This window comes from Periplaneta americana, chromosome 12 (assembly GCF_040183065.1).
Source record: "Periplaneta americana isolate PAMFEO1 chromosome 12, P.americana_PAMFEO1_priV1, whole genome shotgun sequence".
NCBI classification, from domain to species: Eukaryota; Metazoa; Arthropoda; class Insecta; order Blattodea; family Blattidae; genus Periplaneta; species Periplaneta americana.
Window position 1 is genome coordinate 53,097,286 of NC_091128.1, and position 17,554 is coordinate 53,114,839.

At 34.4% G+C, this 17,554-nt stretch overlaps 1 protein-coding gene across 1 annotated transcript in view; it reads left to right on the plus strand.

The window, feature by feature from the left end:
- LOC138710037 (uncharacterized) overlaps positions 1 to 17,554 on the plus strand; it is a 44,375-nt gene that overhangs the window by 11,500 nt on the left and 15,321 nt on the right. The window contains exons 3-4 of the mRNA XM_069840691.1: positions 2,656 to 2,746; positions 14,580 to 14,751. Of these exons, the coding sequence (XP_069696792.1) occupies positions 2,677 to 2,746; positions 14,580 to 14,751 (242 nt within the window). The 5' untranslated portion in view covers positions 2,656 to 2,676. The remainder of the gene's footprint in view (positions 1 to 2,655; positions 2,747 to 14,579; positions 14,752 to 17,554) is intronic.

The window sequence follows — 17,554 nt, forward strand, 5'->3', positions numbered from 1 at the left end:
GTTAATTGTAAATAATATTCAAATAAATTCAATTTGTCATCTCGTTTTTCAATTCTAAATCAATTTCCAGGTTATATCAAAATTAGTTCATGTTATTCTCTAGATTACATCAAGGTCAATGACATTATTGTTCCTCGGAAAAAATCAATACTTTCGCGTCTGCGCACATCTCACAATTTACGAGCTATGCACAAGGTCACTTCCGATCTTCAGTCAGATACGAATAAAATGAATACTTCTCAATAATTTCAAGTTAAAAATATGGTCGAGCATAAAAAGTCGTATGAAACTTGCCTATAATGGTAATTAAGACGCTCGTATGAAAATTATGAAACGAGCTTCATAAACAAACATACTCGCGTCTTAATTACTATCATTATAGGCTCGTTGCATAATGTACTATTAAACAATCAAGTAGCCTATTTGAAACATCATCTCTAGCTTTCAGTGTATAGTAATCCGTACCCCAGTCTTTATTTAATTACTAGGACCTTATTAAAAGGCTAGGAATTTTCTTTTCATGTGCTTAAGATCAAGTGTGCAATCTCAAGTTAAAAGATATTAATGTCATGTTTTATGTTTCTTATAAATGCAAATTTATTTGAGAATTCTTGTTTTTTATTTATATAACCATAGATCATATCATATAATAGAACCAGAACATTTTGATAACTAAGATACTGTTCTGTTTTGTCTTTTTGTCTCATTTAAACGTCTATAATATTATTTATTTCAATGATGTATGTTATTCAAAGTTACGAAATCTTTCCACGCCAACCAAATGCTATTTCGAGAATGACGAGCGAGAATCGAAGCGCAGCGAGAATGACGAGCCGAGACTCGAAAGACAAATACAGCGAACACAGCGAGCGAGTGCGGCAGTTAGTTTTGTTCATCTCTAGCAAGAACTCATTCTCATAATTAATTTGAAGTCCTCTATTTGCCGAATTTTATTTACTTTGCACCTACAAAATTGTATTTTTGTTCAACGTACAAACCATGCACGAAAATTTACCAAACTTGTCATTTTGGTACAAAACTCTACAATCTTCTACCGAAACCATCATCGCTTCCGTTTACGCTGATGAATAAAATTAAACCTTAAACTTATTTCTTATTTTCTTCCATAGATTATATTAGAGTACGAGTATATGTTCGACGAAATAATAAGTAATTATTCTTACTACGTAATCTCCATATTTAGGCCTATGATCTATCTGTATAAATTTATTTTTCTATTGAGGACAACTTGCATCTGTCTACACTTATATGTCAAAGCTTACTCCACTCCATTTTATAACATTTTACTGATAACAGAAGTTGTCTTTCACTTTCAATCTTCCAACTTCATGATCCCCGTTGCTTTCGAGCAAGCTCAAGCCTTGAACCAATAGACCAATGGTGACGTCAGACCTCAGCGAAACATCAAACTTAGCCCCCTACCTTTCCCATCCTCCACTCCAAGAAAATACTGCGCGTGTACGTGGCGGATTATACTGGATTGCTGTACTTCGGAGCTTCATTAGTGATACAATGTCTTTCGCAAAATCATATGAATCGAGAGGATATCACACTTACAAGAAACACGGTTCTTTCATTTCTCATGTTTAGGATGTTACAAATATTCAGGACGCGAACTTAAATATGTACATTCTTAAAATAAGTCACCTATTATACGAGTTCAAAGAACACAGATTCAGTGATATTCAAAGGATGGAGAAAGATTTCAATATTTTTGCCACTCCTTTTCATGTTTAAATTGAAAATGTTATCCCAGAATTGCAGTTAGAGGTACTGGATTTGCAGAATGATGGCTTCTTGAAAGCAGAATGTGAAGGTCTACTGGGGGCTAAAATTGTTTAAAAGATGTCCAGTACTACATATCCCCTGCTTAGACAGTTTGCTTCAAAAATAATGAGTACCGTCATTTTCCACAACTATGGTCCTGGAACATAACTATTGTCCACGATACAACTATTCAAATTTTGTACTCCATAACGTAGTACCTCGTTTATCTATATTCTTGCTGTACTGTAGTTTGAATTCAAGTCACTGCAGCTATCTACGAACGGTCTAAGTTACTTCTACAATGATCTTTAAATGATTGTATCTTGGACCATAGTTGTGTTCCAGGACCATAGTTATGGGAAGTGACGGTATGTATTCATCAACCTATCAGTGCGAACAGCTGTTGTCTAAAATGAAATTTATAAAGTCCAGTCTCAGATCCCGCTTAAGCGATGCTCATCTTCTTGCGCAACTGAAAATAGCATGCACAGATATAAAGCCCAATTTCGAAGAAATTGCTTTGAAAAATGATTAATTAAATATCACGTGAATGGACTATTCTAATTACATATGATAGGTAGGAGTGTAGTGGCGCAACTGTCTGTAAATCCGTCACTGCACTGTAGAGTGCAACCCCTGCCACAGTATGCAGTTGCCATTTAAATCCTGTCTTGTGAGTTGCGTTCATTTTGCCCACCACTGATATAGACTGTGAGTTCATATAATACTCCTGGCCCTTTCTTTGCAACAACTCTTTTCCTCGTCAGGTAAAATAAATTTAATTTTCTCAACAATTATTTTTATCGCCTTCTTCATAATTTCACTTCAATTACTCCACATATTAACGTGCATCCTCGTCTCTTCCAGACATTCCCACTTTAAGCCACGATGTCCGAAGGAAATGTCTGCGACCACTCTTGTCCCAGGGCTGCGGGGCAGGACAGTACGCCAAAGGAATGTAAGTAGCCTATCTCGAGTACGCTGTTGGGAAGAATCTACTCGTGCTAGTGTGTGCTTTTACTTGCATCTTCAGTCGTTTATTTACAATTACGATTAATTATGGCTCATTTCGTAATTCCTTAGTTTTCCTAATCCCTCGTTCACTTCTTAGTTTAGCAATTCATATCTTGCTCTCATGGACTCACTTTTTAAAATTAAAATAAATAAGCAGTGTCGGTGTAAATGACACACACTTTCTGTTACATACCAGCTCAGTAACTTCGAGAATGGATATAGGTAGTCTATTCAAGACACATATGAAAGGGTTTTACTTTTTTTGACATGAGCCATCATAACTATTATGGACCATAAAGAGTGCTATTTTACATGAGAAATGCAGACTGCGTAAATTAATAATGTGGAAAGTACTTATGGTGTTGGTGGTAGTAGCAACTGCTGTGATGATAGTAATAATTGCTGTGGTGATACTAGTAATTGCTGTGATGGTAGTAATAATTGCTGTGATAGTAGCAATAGGTACTGTGATGATAGTAATAATTGCTGTGATGATACTAGTAATTGCTGTGATGGTAGTAATTGCTGTGATAGTAGCAATAGGTCCTGTGATGATAGTAATAATTACTGTGATGATAGTAGTAACTGCTGTGATAGTAGCAATAGGTGCTGTGATGATAGTAATAATTGCTGTGATGGTAGTAATAATTGCTGTGCCTGTAGTAATAATTGCTGTGATGGTAGTAATAATTGCTGTGATGGTAGTAATAATTGCTGTGACTGTAGTAATAATTGCTGTGATGGTAGTAATAATTGCTGTGATAGTAGTAGTAATTGCTGTGATGGTAGTAATAATTGCTGTGATGGTACTAATAATTGTTGTGATGGTAGTAATAATTGCTGTGACTGTAGTAATAATTGCTGTGACTGTAGTAATAATTGCTGTGACTGTAGTAATTATTGCTGTGATGGTAGTAATAATTGCTGTGATGGTAGTAATAATTGCTGTGACTGTAGTAATAATTGCTGTGACTGTAGTAATAATTGCTGTGACTGTAGTAATAATTGCCGTGATTGTAGTAATAATTGCTGTGATGGTAGTAATAATTGCTGTGACTGTAGTAATAATTGCTGTGACTGTAGTAATAATTGCTGTGACTGTAGTAATAATTGCTGTGATGGTAGTAATAATTGCTGTGACTGTAGTAATAATTGCTGTGACTGTAGTAATAATTGCTGTGATGGTAGTAATAATTGCTGTGACTGTAGTAATAATTGCTGTGACTGTAGTAATAATTGCTGTGATGGTAGTAATAATTGCTGTGACTGTAGTAATAATTGCTGTGATGGTAGTAATAATTGCTGTGATAGTAGTAGTAATTGTTGTGATGGTAGTAATAATTGCTGTGATTGTAGTAGTAATTGCTGTGATGGTAGTAATAATTGCTGTGATGGTAGTAATAATTGCTGTGATGGTAGTAATAATTGCTGTAATGGTAGTAATAATTGCTGTGATGGTACTATTAATTGCTATGATGGTACTAATAGTTGCTGTGATGGTAGTAATATTTCCTGTGATTGTAGTAATAATTTCTGTGATGATAGTAGTAATTGCTGTGATGATAGTAATTGCTGTGATGGTAGTAATAATTGCTGTGATGGTAGTAGTAATTGCTGTGATGGTAGTAATAATTGCTGTGATGGTAGCAATAAGTGCTATGATGGTAGTAGTAATTGCTGTGATGGTAGTAATATTTGCTGTGACTGTAGTAATAATTGCTGTGATGGCAGTAATAATTGCTGTGATGATAGTAGTAATTGCTTTGATAGTAGCAATAAGTGCTATGATGGTACTAATAATTGCTCTGAAGGTAGTAATAATTGCTGTGATGGTAGTAATAATTGCTGTGATGGTAGTAATAATTGCTGTGAGTGTAGTAATAATTGCTGTGATGGTAGTAATAATTGCTGTGATGGTAGTAATAATTGCTGTGACTGTAGTAATAATTACTGTGACTGTAGTAATAATTGCTGTGATGGTAGTAATAATTGCTGTGACTGTAGTAATAATTGCTGTGACTGTAGTAATAATTGCTGTGGCTGTAGTAATAATTGCTGTGACTGTAGTAATAATTGCTGTGACTGTAGTAATAATTGCTGTGATGGTAGTAATAATTGCTGTGACTGTAGTAATAATTGCTATGATGGTAGTAATAATTGCTGTGACTGTAGTAATAATTGCTGTGACTGTAGTAATAATTGCTGTGACTGTAGTAATAATTGCTGTGATGGTAGTAATAATTGCTGTGACTGTAGTAATAATTGCTGTGACTGTAGTAATAATTGCTGTGATGGTAGTAATAATTGCTGTGACTGTAGTAATAATTGCTGTGACTGTAGTAATAATTGCTGTGACTGTAGTAATAATTGTTGTGATGGTAGTAATAATTTCTGTGACTGTAGTAATAATTGCTGTGATGGTAGTAATAATTGCTGTGACTGTAGTAATAATTGCTGTGACTGTAGTAATAATTGCTGTGACTGTAGTAATAATTTCTGTGATGGTAGTAATAATTGCTGTGACTGTAGTAATAATTGCTGTGACTGTAGTAATAATTGCTGTGACTGTAGTAATAATTGCTGTGACTGTAGTAATAATTGCTGTGACTGTAGTAATAATTGCTGTGATGGTAGTAATAATTGCTGTGATGGTAGTAATAATTGCTGTGACTGTAGTAATAATTGCTGTGACTGTAGTAATAATTGCTGTGATGGTGGTAATAATTGCTGTGATGGTAGTAATAATTGCTGTGACTGTAGTAATAATTGCTGTGACTGTAGTAATAATTGCTGTGACTGTAGTAATAATTGCTGTGATGGTAGTAATAATTGCTGTGATGGTAGTAATAATTGCTGTGACTGTAGTAATAATTGCTGTGACTATAGTAATAATTGCTGTGACTGTAGTAATAATTGCTGTGATGGTAGTAATAATTGCTGTGACTGTAGTAATAATTGCTGTGACTGTAGTAATAATTGCTGTGATGGTAGTAATAATTGCTGTGACTGTAGTAATAATTGCTGTGACTGTAGTAATAATTGCTGTGATGGTAGTAATAATTGCTGTGACTGTAGTAATAATTGCTGTGATGGTAGTAATAATTGCTGTGATAGTAGTAGTAATTGTTGTGATGGTAGTAATAATTGCTGTGATTGTAGTAGTAATTGCTGCGATGGTAGTAATAATTGCTGTGATGGTAGTAATAATTGCTGTGATGGTAGTAATAATTGCTGTAATGGTAGTAATAATTGCTGTGATGGTACTATTAATTGCTATGATGGTACTAATAGTTGCTGTGATGATAGTAATATTTCCTGTGATTGTAGTAATAATTTCTGTGATGATAGTAGTAATTGCTCTGATGATAGTAATTGCTGTGATGGTAGTAATAATTGCTGTGATGGTAGTAGTAATTGCTGTGATGGTAGTAATAATTGCTGTGATGGTAGCAATAAGTGCTATGATGGTAGTAGTAATTGCTGTGATGGTAGTAATATTTGCTGTGACTGTAGTAATAATTGCTGTGATGGCAGTAATAATTGCTGTGATGATAGTAGTAATTGCTTTGATAGTAGCAATAAGTGCTATGATGGTACTAATAATTGCTCTGAAGGTAGTAATAATTGCTGTGATGGTAGTAATAATTGCTGTGATGGTAGTAATAATTGCTGTGAGTGTAGTAATAATTGCTGTGATGGTAGTAATAATTTCTGTGATGGTAGTAATAATTGCTGTGACTGTAGTAATAATTACTGTGACTGTAGTAATAATTGCTGTGACTGTAGTAATAATTGCTGTGACTGTAGTAATAATTGCTGTGACTGTAGTAATAATTGCTGTGACTGTAGTAATAATTGCTGTGACTGTAGTAATAATTGCTGACTGTAGTAATAATTGCTGTGACTGTAGTAATAATTGCTGTGATGGTAGTAATAATTGCTGTGATGGTAGTAATAATTGCTGTGACTGTAGTAATAATTGCTGTGATGGTAGTAATAATTGCTGTGACTGTAGTAATAATTGCTATGATGGTAGTAATAATTGCTGTGACTGTAGTAATAATTGCTGTGACTGTAGTAATAATTGCTGTGATGGTAGTAATAATTGCTGTGACTGTAGTAATAATTGCTGTGATGGTAGTAATAATTGCTGTGACTGTAGTAATAATTGCTGTGACTGTAGTAATAATTGCTGTGACTGTAGTAATAATTGCTGTGATGGTAGTAATAATTGCTGTGATGGTAGTAATAATTGCTGTGACTGTAGTAATAATTGCTGTGACTGTAGTAATAATTGCTGTGACTGTAGTAATAATTGCTGTGACTGTAGTAATAATTGCTGTGACTGTAGTAATAATTGCTGTGACTGTAGTAATATTTGCTGTGATGGTAGTAATAATTGCTGTGACTGTAGTAATAATTGCTGTGACTGTAGTAATAATTGCTGTGACTGTAGTAATAATTGCTGTGATGGTGGTAATAATTGCTGTGATGGTAGTAATAATTGCTGTGACTGTAGTAATAATTGCTGTGACTGTAGTAATAATTGCTGTGACTGTAGTAATAATTGCTGTGACTGTAGTAATAATTGCTGTGATGGTAGTAATAATTGCTGTGATGGTAGTAATAATTGCTGTGACTGTAGTAATAATTGCTGTGATGGTAGTAATAATTGCTGTGACTGTAGTAATAATTGCTGTGATGGTAGTAATAATTGCTGTGATGGTAGTAATAATTGCTGTGACTGTAGTAATAATTGCTGTGACTGTAGTAATAATTGCTGTGATGGTAGTAATAATTGCTGTGACTGTAGTAATAATTGCTGTGACTGTAGTAATAATTGCTGTGATGGTAGTAATAATTGCTGTGACTGTAGTAATAATTGCTATGATGGTAGTAATAATTGCTGTGACTGTAGTAATAATTGCTGTGACTGTAGTAATAATTGCTGTGACTGTAGTAATAATTGCTGTGACTGTAGTAATAATTGCTGTGATGGTAGTAATAATTGCTGTGACTGTAGTAATAATTGCTGTGACTGTAGTAATAATTGCTGTGATGGTAGTAATAATTGCTGTGACTGTAGTAATAATTGCTGTGACTGTAGTAATAATTGCTGTGATGGTAGTAATAATTGCTGTGACTGTAGTAATAATTGCTGTGACTGTAGTAATAATTGCTGTGATGGTAGTAATAATTGCTGTGACTGTAGTAATAATTGCTATGATGGTAGTAATAATTGCTGTGACTGTAGTAATAATTGCTGTGACTGTAGTAATAATTGCTGTGACTGTAGTAATAATTGCTGTGATGGTAGTAATAATTGCTGTGACTGTAGTAATAATTGCTGTGACTGTAGTAATAATTGCTGTGATGGTAGTAATAATTGCTGTGACTGTAGTAATAATTGCTGTGACTGTAGTAATAATTGCTGTGATGGTAGTAATAATTGCTGTGACTGTAGTAATAATTGCTGTGACTGTAGTAATAATTGCTGTGACTGTAGTAATAATTGCTGTGATGGTAGTAATAATTGCTGTGACTGTAGTAATAATTGCTGTGACTGTAGTAATAATTGCTGTGACTGTAGTAATAATTGCTGTGACTGTAGTAATAATTGCTGTGACTGTAGTAATAATTGCTGTGATGGTAGTAATAATTGCTGTGACTGTAGTAATAATTGCTGTGACTGTAGTAATAATTGCTGTGATGGTAGTAATAATTGCTGTGACTGTAGTAATAATTGCTGTGACTGTAGTAATAATTGCTGTGATGGTAGTAATAATTGCTGTGACTGTAGTAATAATTGCTGTGACTGTAGTAATAATTGCTGTGACTGTAGTAATAATTGCTGTGACTGTAGTAATAATTGCTGTGATGGTAGTAATAATTGCTGTGATGGTAGTAATAATTGCTGTGACTGTAGTAATAATTGCTGTGACTATAGTAATAATTGCTGTGACTGTAGTAATAATTGCTGTGATGGTAGTAATAATTGCTGTGACTGTAGTAATAATTGCTGTGACTGTAGTAATAATTGCTGTGATGGTAGTAATAATTGCTGTGACTGTAGTAATAATTGCTGTGACTGTAGTAATAATTGCTGTGATGGTAGTAATAATTGCTGTGACTGTAGTAATAATTGCTGTGATGGTAGTAATAATTGCTGTGATAGTAGTAGTAATTGTTGTGATGGTAGTAATAATTGCTGTGATTGTAGTAGTAATTGCTGCGATGGTAGTAATAATTGCTGTGATGGTAGTAATAATTGCTGTGATGGTAGTAATAATTGCTGTAATGGTAGTAATAATTGCTGTGATGGTACTATTAATTGCTATGATGGTACTAATAGTTGCTGTGATGATAGTAATATTTCCTGTGATTGTAGTAATAATTTCTGTGATGATAGTAGTAATTGCTCTGATGATAGTAATTGCTGTGATGGTAGTAATAATTGCTGTGATGGTAGTAGTAATTGCTGTGATGGTAGTAATAATTGCTGTGATGGTAGCAATAAGTGCTATGATGGTAGTAGTAATTGCTGTGATGGTAGTAATATTTGCTGTGACTGTAGTAATAATTGCTGTGATGGCAGTAATAATTGCTGTGATGATAGTAGTAATTGCTTTGATAGTAGCAATAAGTGCTATGATGGTACTAATAATTGCTCTGAAGGTAGTAATAATTGCTGTGATGGTAGTAATAATTGCTGTGATGGTAGTAATAATTGCTGTGAGTGTAGTAATAATTGCTGTGATGGTAGTAATAATTTCTGTGATGGTAGTAATAATTGCTGTGACTGTAGTAATAATTACTGTGACTGTAGTAATAATTGCTGTGATGGTAGTAATAATTGCTGTGACTGTAGTAATAATTGCTGTGACTGTAGTAATAATTGCTGTGACTGTAGTAATAATTGCTGTGACTGTAGTAATAATTGCTGACTGTAGTAATAATTGCTGTGACTGTAGTAATAATTGCTGTGATGGTAGTAATAATTGCTGTGATGGTAGTAATAATTGCTGTGACTGTAGTAATAATTGCTGTGATGGTAGTAATAATTGCTGTGACTGTAGTAATAATTGCTATGATGGTAGTAATAATTGCTGTGACTGTAGTAATAATTGCTGTGACTGTAGTAATAATTGCTGTGATGGTAGTAATAATTGCTGTGACTGTAGTAATAATTGCTGTGATGGTAGTAATAATTGCTGTGACTGTAGTAATAATTGCTGTGACTGTAGTAATAATTGCTGTGACTGTAGTAATAATTGCTGTGATGGTAGTAATAATTGCTGTGATGGTAGTAATAATTGCTGTGACTGTAGTAATAATTGCTGTGACTGTAGTAATAATTGCTGTGACTGTAGTAATAATTGCTGTGACTGTATTAATAATTGCTGTGACTGTAGTAATAATTGCTGTGACTGTAGTAATATTTGCTGTGATGGTAGTAATAATTGCTCTGACTGTGGTAATAATTGCTGTGACTGTAGTAATAATTGCTGTGACTGTAGTAATAATTGCTGTGATGGTGGTAATAATTGCTGTGATGGTAGTAATAATTGCTGTGACTGTAGTAATAATTGCTGTGACTGTAGTAATAATTGCTGTGACTGTAGTAATAATTGCTGTGATGGTAGTAATAATTGCTGTGATGGTAGTAATAATTGCTGTGACTGTAGTAATAATTGCTGTGACTATAGTAATAATTGCTGTGATGGTAGTAATAATTGCTGTGACTGTAGTAATAATTGCTGTGATGGTAGTAATAATTGCTGTGATGGTAGTAATAATTGCTGTGACTGTAGTAATAATTGCTGTGACTGTAGTAATAATTGCTGTGATGCTAGTAATAATTGCTGTGACTGTAGTAATAATTGCTGTGACTGTAGTAATAATTGCTGTGATGGTAGTAATAATTGCTGTGACTGTAGTAATAATTGCTATGATGGTAGTAATAATTGCTGTGACTGTAGTAATAATTGCTGTGACTGTAGTAGTAATTGCTGTGACTGTAGTAATAATTGCTGTGATGGTAGTAATAATTGCTGTGACTGTAGTAATAATTGCTGTGACTGTAGTAATAATTGCTGTGATAGTAGTAATAATTGCTGTGACTGTAGTAATAATTGCTGTGACTGTAGTAATAATTGCTGTGACTGTAGTAATAATTGCTGTGATGGTAGTAATAATTGCTGTGACTGTAGTAATAATTGCTGTGACTGTAGTAATAATTGCTGTGATGGTAGTAATAATTGCTGTGACTGTAGTAATAATTGCTATGATGGTAGTAATAATTGCTGTGACTGTAGTAATAATTGCTGTGACTGTAGTAATAATTGCTGTGACTGTAGTAATAATTGCTGTGATGGTAGTAATAATTGCTGTGACTGTAGTAATAATTGCTGTGACTGTAGTAATAATTGCTGTGATGGTAGTAATAATTGCTGTGACTGTAGTAATAATTGCTGTGACTGTAGTAATAATTGCTGTGATGGTAGTAATAATTGCTGTGACTGTAGTAATAATTGCTGTGACTGTAGTAATAATTGCTGTGACTGTAGTAATAATTGCTGTGACTGTAGTAATAATTGCTGTGACTGTAGTAATAATTGCTGTGACTGTAGTAATAATTGCTGTGACTGTAGTAATAATTGCTGTGACTGTAGTAATAATTGCTGTGATTGTAGTAATAATTGCTGTGACTGTAGTAATAATTGCTGTGACTGTAGTAATAATTGCTGTGATGGTAGTAATAATTGCTGTGACTGTAGTAATAATTGCTGTGACTGTAGTAATAATTGCTGTGATGGTAGTAATAATTGCTGTGACTGTAGTAATAATTGCTGTGACTGTAGTAATAATTGCTGTGACTGTAGTAATAATTGCTGTGATGGTAGTAATATTGCTGTGATGGTAGTAATAATTGCTGTGACTGTAGTAATAATTGCTGTGACTGTAGTAATAATTGCTGTGACTGTAGTAATAATTGCTGTGACTGTAGTAATAATTGCTGTGACTGTAGTAATAATTGCTGTGATGGTAGTAATAATTGCTGTGATGGTAGTAATAATTGCTGTGACTGTAGTAATAATTGCTGTGACTATAGTAATAATTGCTGTGACTGTAGTAATAATTGCTGTGACTGTAGTAATAATTGCTGTGACTGTAGTAATAATTGCTGTGACTGTAGTAATAATTGCTGTGATGGTAGTAATAATTGCTGTGATGGTAGTAATATTTGCTGTGACTGTAGTAATAATTGCTGTGACTGTAGTAATAATTGCTGTGATGGTAGTAATAATTGCTGTGACTGTAGTAATAATTGCTGTGATGGTAGTAATAATTGCTGTGATAGTAGTAGTAATTGCTGTAATGGTAGTAATAATTGCTGTGATTGTAGTAGTAATTGCTGTGATGGTAGTAATAATTGCTGTGATGGTAGTAATAATTGCTGTGATGGTAGTAATAATTGCTGTAATGGTAGTAATAATTGCTGTGATGGTACTATTAATTGCTATGATGGTACTAATAGTTGCTGTGATGGTAGTAATATTTCCTGTGATTGTAGTAATAATTTCTGTGATGATAGTAGTAATTGCTGTGATGGTAGTAATAATTGCTGTAATGGTAGTAGTAATTGCTGTGATGGTAGTAATAATTGCTGTGATGGTAGCAATAAGTGCTATGATGGTAGTAGTAATTGCTGTGATGGTAGTAATATTTGCTGTGACTGTAGTAATAATTGCTGTGATGGCAGTAATAATTGCTGTGATGATAGTAGTAATTGCTTTGATGGTAGAAATAAGTGCTATGGTGGTACTAATAATTGCTGTGAAGGTAGTAATAATTGCTGTGATGGTAGTAATAATTGCTGTGATGGTACTATTAATTGCTGTGATGGTACTATTAATTGCTGTGATGGTAGTAATATTTGCTGTGACTGTAGTAATAATTGCTGTGATGGCAGTAATAATTGCTGTGATGATAGTAGTAATTGCTTTGATGGTAGCAATAAGTGCTATGATGGTACTAATAATTGCTGTGATGGTAGTAATAATTGCTATGATGGTACTAATAATTGCTGTGATGGTAGTAATATTTGCTGTGACTTTTTTATTGGGTTATTTTACGACGCTGTATCAACATCTAGGTTATTTAGCGTCTGAATGAAATTAAGGTGATAATGCCGGTAAAATGAGTCCGGGGTCCAGCACCGAAAGTTACCCAGCATTTGCTCGTATTGGGTTGAGGGAAAACCCCTATTTGCTGTGACTGTAGTAATAATTGTTGTGATGTAAATAGTAATTGCTTTGATGGTAGCAATAAGTGCTCTGATGGTGCTAATAATTGCTGTGATGGTAGTAATAATTGCTGTGATGATAGTAATAATTGCTGTGATGGTACTAATAATTGCTGTGATGGTAGTAATATTTGCTGTGACTTTAGTAATAATTGCTGTGATGGTAGTAATAATTGCTGTGATGATAGTAGTAATGGCTGTGATGGTAGTAATAATTGCTGTGATGGTAGCAATAAGTGCTATGATGGTAGTAGTAATTGCTGTGATGGTAGTAATATTTGCTGTGACTGTAGTAATAATTGCTGTGATGGCAGTAATAATTGCTGTGATGATAGTAGTAATTGCTTTGATGGTAGCAATAAGTGCTATGATGGTACTAATAATTGCTGTGAAGGTAGTAATAATTGCTGTGATAGTACTATTAATTGCTGTGATGGTAGTAATATTTGCTGTGACTGTAGTAATAATTGCTGTGATGACAGTAATAATTGCTGTGATGATAGTAGTAATTGCTTTGATGGTAGCAATAAGTGCTATAATGGTACTAATAATTGCTGTGATGGTAGTAATAATTGCTGTGATAGTAGCAATAAGTGCTATGATGGTACTAATAATTGCTGTGATGGTAGTAATAATTGCTGTGATAGTAGCAATAAGTGCTATGATGGTACTAATAATTGCTGTGATGGTAGTAATATTTGCTGTGATCGTAGTAATAATTGCTGTGATGGCAGTAATAATTGATGTGATGATACTAATGATTGCTGTGATGGTAGTAATAATTGTTGTAATTGGTAGTAGTGATGGTGGTATTAGTAGTCGTAGTAGTATTTCTGTTAGTGGTTACATAAGGACGCTTAGAGCTCCAGTGATTATTCAGAGTCGAAATTCAGTGCGAGAGAGAAATAGTTAACAGATGGTACCTGAAGCCCTTTATCACGAACAGGATTCCTATACGTGCTGGAAGTCAACGACACAGAGGAAGCCATGTAAATGTCCTCCTATGCTGGGTATGAGTCCGCAGTTCTCATATTACCAAACGATCAACACGGTAATCACAAGACCACCGAGCACGACAATGAATATATTAGCCTTCTCTAACGTCCTTCAAATCTCTGTATACCTAATTCCTAGAGACCAGATCTTTAAGTTAAAGCAAATAGCACAGTCTAGTAGGCTATATACAGTCACGAAGCTTCAGTTTATGAAGATACTAGAAACAATAGACTGTGCAAGTACTATTTCTTATTGTCTGTAATGAGGCGATAGTGGCGATCCAAGTGGTTAGCAACTATTTATGGATGCATTTTTACTATGTATTGAGCTTCGTGACTGTAGGTCTACATACTAGACTGTGGAAATAGTCCATGGACTCACCGAAAACCCTCTTAATTTTGTATATTGGTGGAAGAAAGACGATAATACTGTATTTCATGGCCGGAAAATAACCTGTTGAAAATTTCGTTGGCAGCTTTAGGTACGTGGCTGGACGCTTACAACATGCCTGCTACTCAGAGAATGGCGGGTGACGAGGAAGAGTACTTCCGCGCAGGGCCATCGGCAGCACGTGACAGAGTTGCTTCCGCCCAAGACTCCCATCCGAGCCGAACTGTGCACCGCCAGTCACATTTCTTCAGAGAGGAGTAAGCACTCTTACCTCTTCCGACTCCTCTGTTTTTTCCTTGTTTTCTTCTCTCTGTTTTCATTCCTTTCTCAGCTGTGCTACTTTATTCATACTATATTCTTCTTCTTCCTCCATTTTCTTTTCCTCCTTTTTCACTCAGGCCCGTAGCCAGAAGACGGGCCAGGCACTTTTTTGCCCGATCTAGCATCGAAATTCGAACTATACTAGCTAAAGCATTCATCTTATAATAATGGAAACATTATTTTTGTTCTAAAGGTACTGAACATTCACTCTCAAATATTCTCACATCATCACAAAATAGAGATCAATATGATAGGACAAAACCAAGGTCACTGCTGTGTCACAGTCTACTATATACAGTCACGAAGCTTGGGAGGATTTTTTTTTTTTTTGCCAACGAGTTGCATTTCTCGCGATAGTTGCTAGCCGCTTGTAGCGCTGTGAGTACTAGGAACAATAGACTGTGTCACTGCCATCGTGATCTAATACAGGCCGTAAGGCAGACCATGTGACTCGCTTAACCCGATCACGAAGGAAGGTGTTTCAACCATATAAATTAATTGGAATGCATAAAGAGTAGCATATATTTCTCTAAAATGTAGTGTAATTGCATTAATAAAATTTAAAGCAATGATTATGAGATACTTCAGACATAATTCCTTTCGAGTTAAGGCGTAATATTATTTTTGGTGTGAAAATTACGTTGTTCGTATGTGTAATACCTGCCTTTATTTCGATTAAATATTGCGAAGTTCTTGTACATTCATTTATGCACGATTCGATAATTTTCAGTTGCACCGCACGAATATTTAGATATGTTGAAATTATAGGTTATGTTTACTGTACCAGTTGCTCCTTTCTGTCTAATTTTAGTGATGTCAAATGCCTTGCCATTCATATGAAAGTTATAGGTTATGTTTACTATATTTAACTTATATTCCTAAATTCGCAATCATACATTATAATAAGCATAATGTCATATATGATACCCGGGACATTCAATTTGTCTGTATTTTAATACTTAATTATTGTATTTATCTACTACTTAAGAGACGAAGTACACTAATTTCATAGGAGTGGTATGGTAAATGTTTTGTCTAAAATTAAAGAAGGTAGATGTGTTAAATTGAAATCACAATATAAATTCTTTTTTATTAAACCTCAAAATAGCTTCCATTCTAAACTTAAAATGTTAACACGAACAGATTATGTTAACATGTAAAATTCTCTTCACATTGAAATAACACAGTTTTGTAATTATTTCCGCAACATATTATGCAACAACAAGTAAACGGAACTTATGGATACATTATACTAAATAAAGCTTTGCAATGATACGCAATAAAGTTATAATATAATATTTCACTGAGCTCCATACACTGAAATAGAAAACCCGAACAAACGTTACGGCCTGGGGCCTGTTTCTCAAAACTCATGGACTAGTAATACTAGTCTGTACAGTAGTAATATTAGTTTATTTTACAAGTCTGTGTTTCTAGAAACTACAAGGGTAAAGTAGTAGTTATCAGTTCACAAACTAGTAATATTGGTCGATTTCACCAGTTCATAAGCGATTCTGTTTCTCAAAATGCTAATCTAGTTGATTATACTAGTATTCAACAGGAATATTCCTACAAGACTCTAAAGACTGGTGATTTCTATATTATCAGTTACCAGTGACAACCTTTCTCAGATAATCAAAACAAAATATTGTATTTATTTTTTAATATATGTAATTTAGTGATTCCGATTGAAGTGATGAAGTTTTGTGAAAAGAGCTAAAACTATATCGAGAAAAAACAATTATTATTCCTTTACGGGAGCATTTATTTAAATATAATGAACAGTTTAGGTAAAGTGCTGAAAAGCTTTGAGTCAGCCTCGGTAGCGTACTTCGTATAGCGCTGGTCTTCTATGTTCGAGGTTGCGGGTTCGATCCCGACCGAGGTCGATGGCATTTAAGTGTGTTTAAATGCGACAGGCTAATGTCAGTAGATTTACTGGCATGTAAAAGAACTCCTGCGGGACAAAATTCCGGCACACAGGCGACGCTGATATAACCTCTGCAGTTGCGAGCATCGTTAAAGAAACCATAATTTGAATAATGAAAAGCTTGGAGAGTTGTTAAATATAGTGGAACCTGCCATAACAAGACATATAATAGAAGTCATGTATTATTAGCAAAGCTTCAAATACAACTTCCTCTACAAATTGGGATGTTGATTATTTTCCAATGCCATCAGGTCTTTCTGTCCTAGACCAGCAACACATGCAGAATATTCTCCTAATAATCTAATACCAATTCATCAACTGCAGTGAATTTTGCTGGCTTTCCTCCTTCACTGCCATTTCTTCTGGCATTGTCAACTTTAGCCTAAAAATTAAATATAAAACGACACTAATTTATGAATAGATGAAATGTAAAACTGAAAAAAAAAATTAGCGAATTTTTCATTAAGTTATAAGTGGCATTCATGTCGGCAGTAGACCCACTAGCTATATAATATGTTTATATTATGGTACCACAGTCTAGTATATACAGTCACGAAGCTCAATATGTAGTAAATATGCATCCATAGATAGTTGCTAACTACTAGGATCGCTAATATCGCCTCATTACATACAATGCGAAATAGTACCGGCACAGTCTATTGTTCCTAGCACCTCACAACTCAAGCTTCGTGACTATATATACGGTACTAGACTGTGATGATACTGTGAACTTGAATTGGTACTCATCAAAGTTGGCAAAAAAGTGCCTGACCCGTCTTCTGGCTACGGGTCTGAGTGAAAAAGGAGGA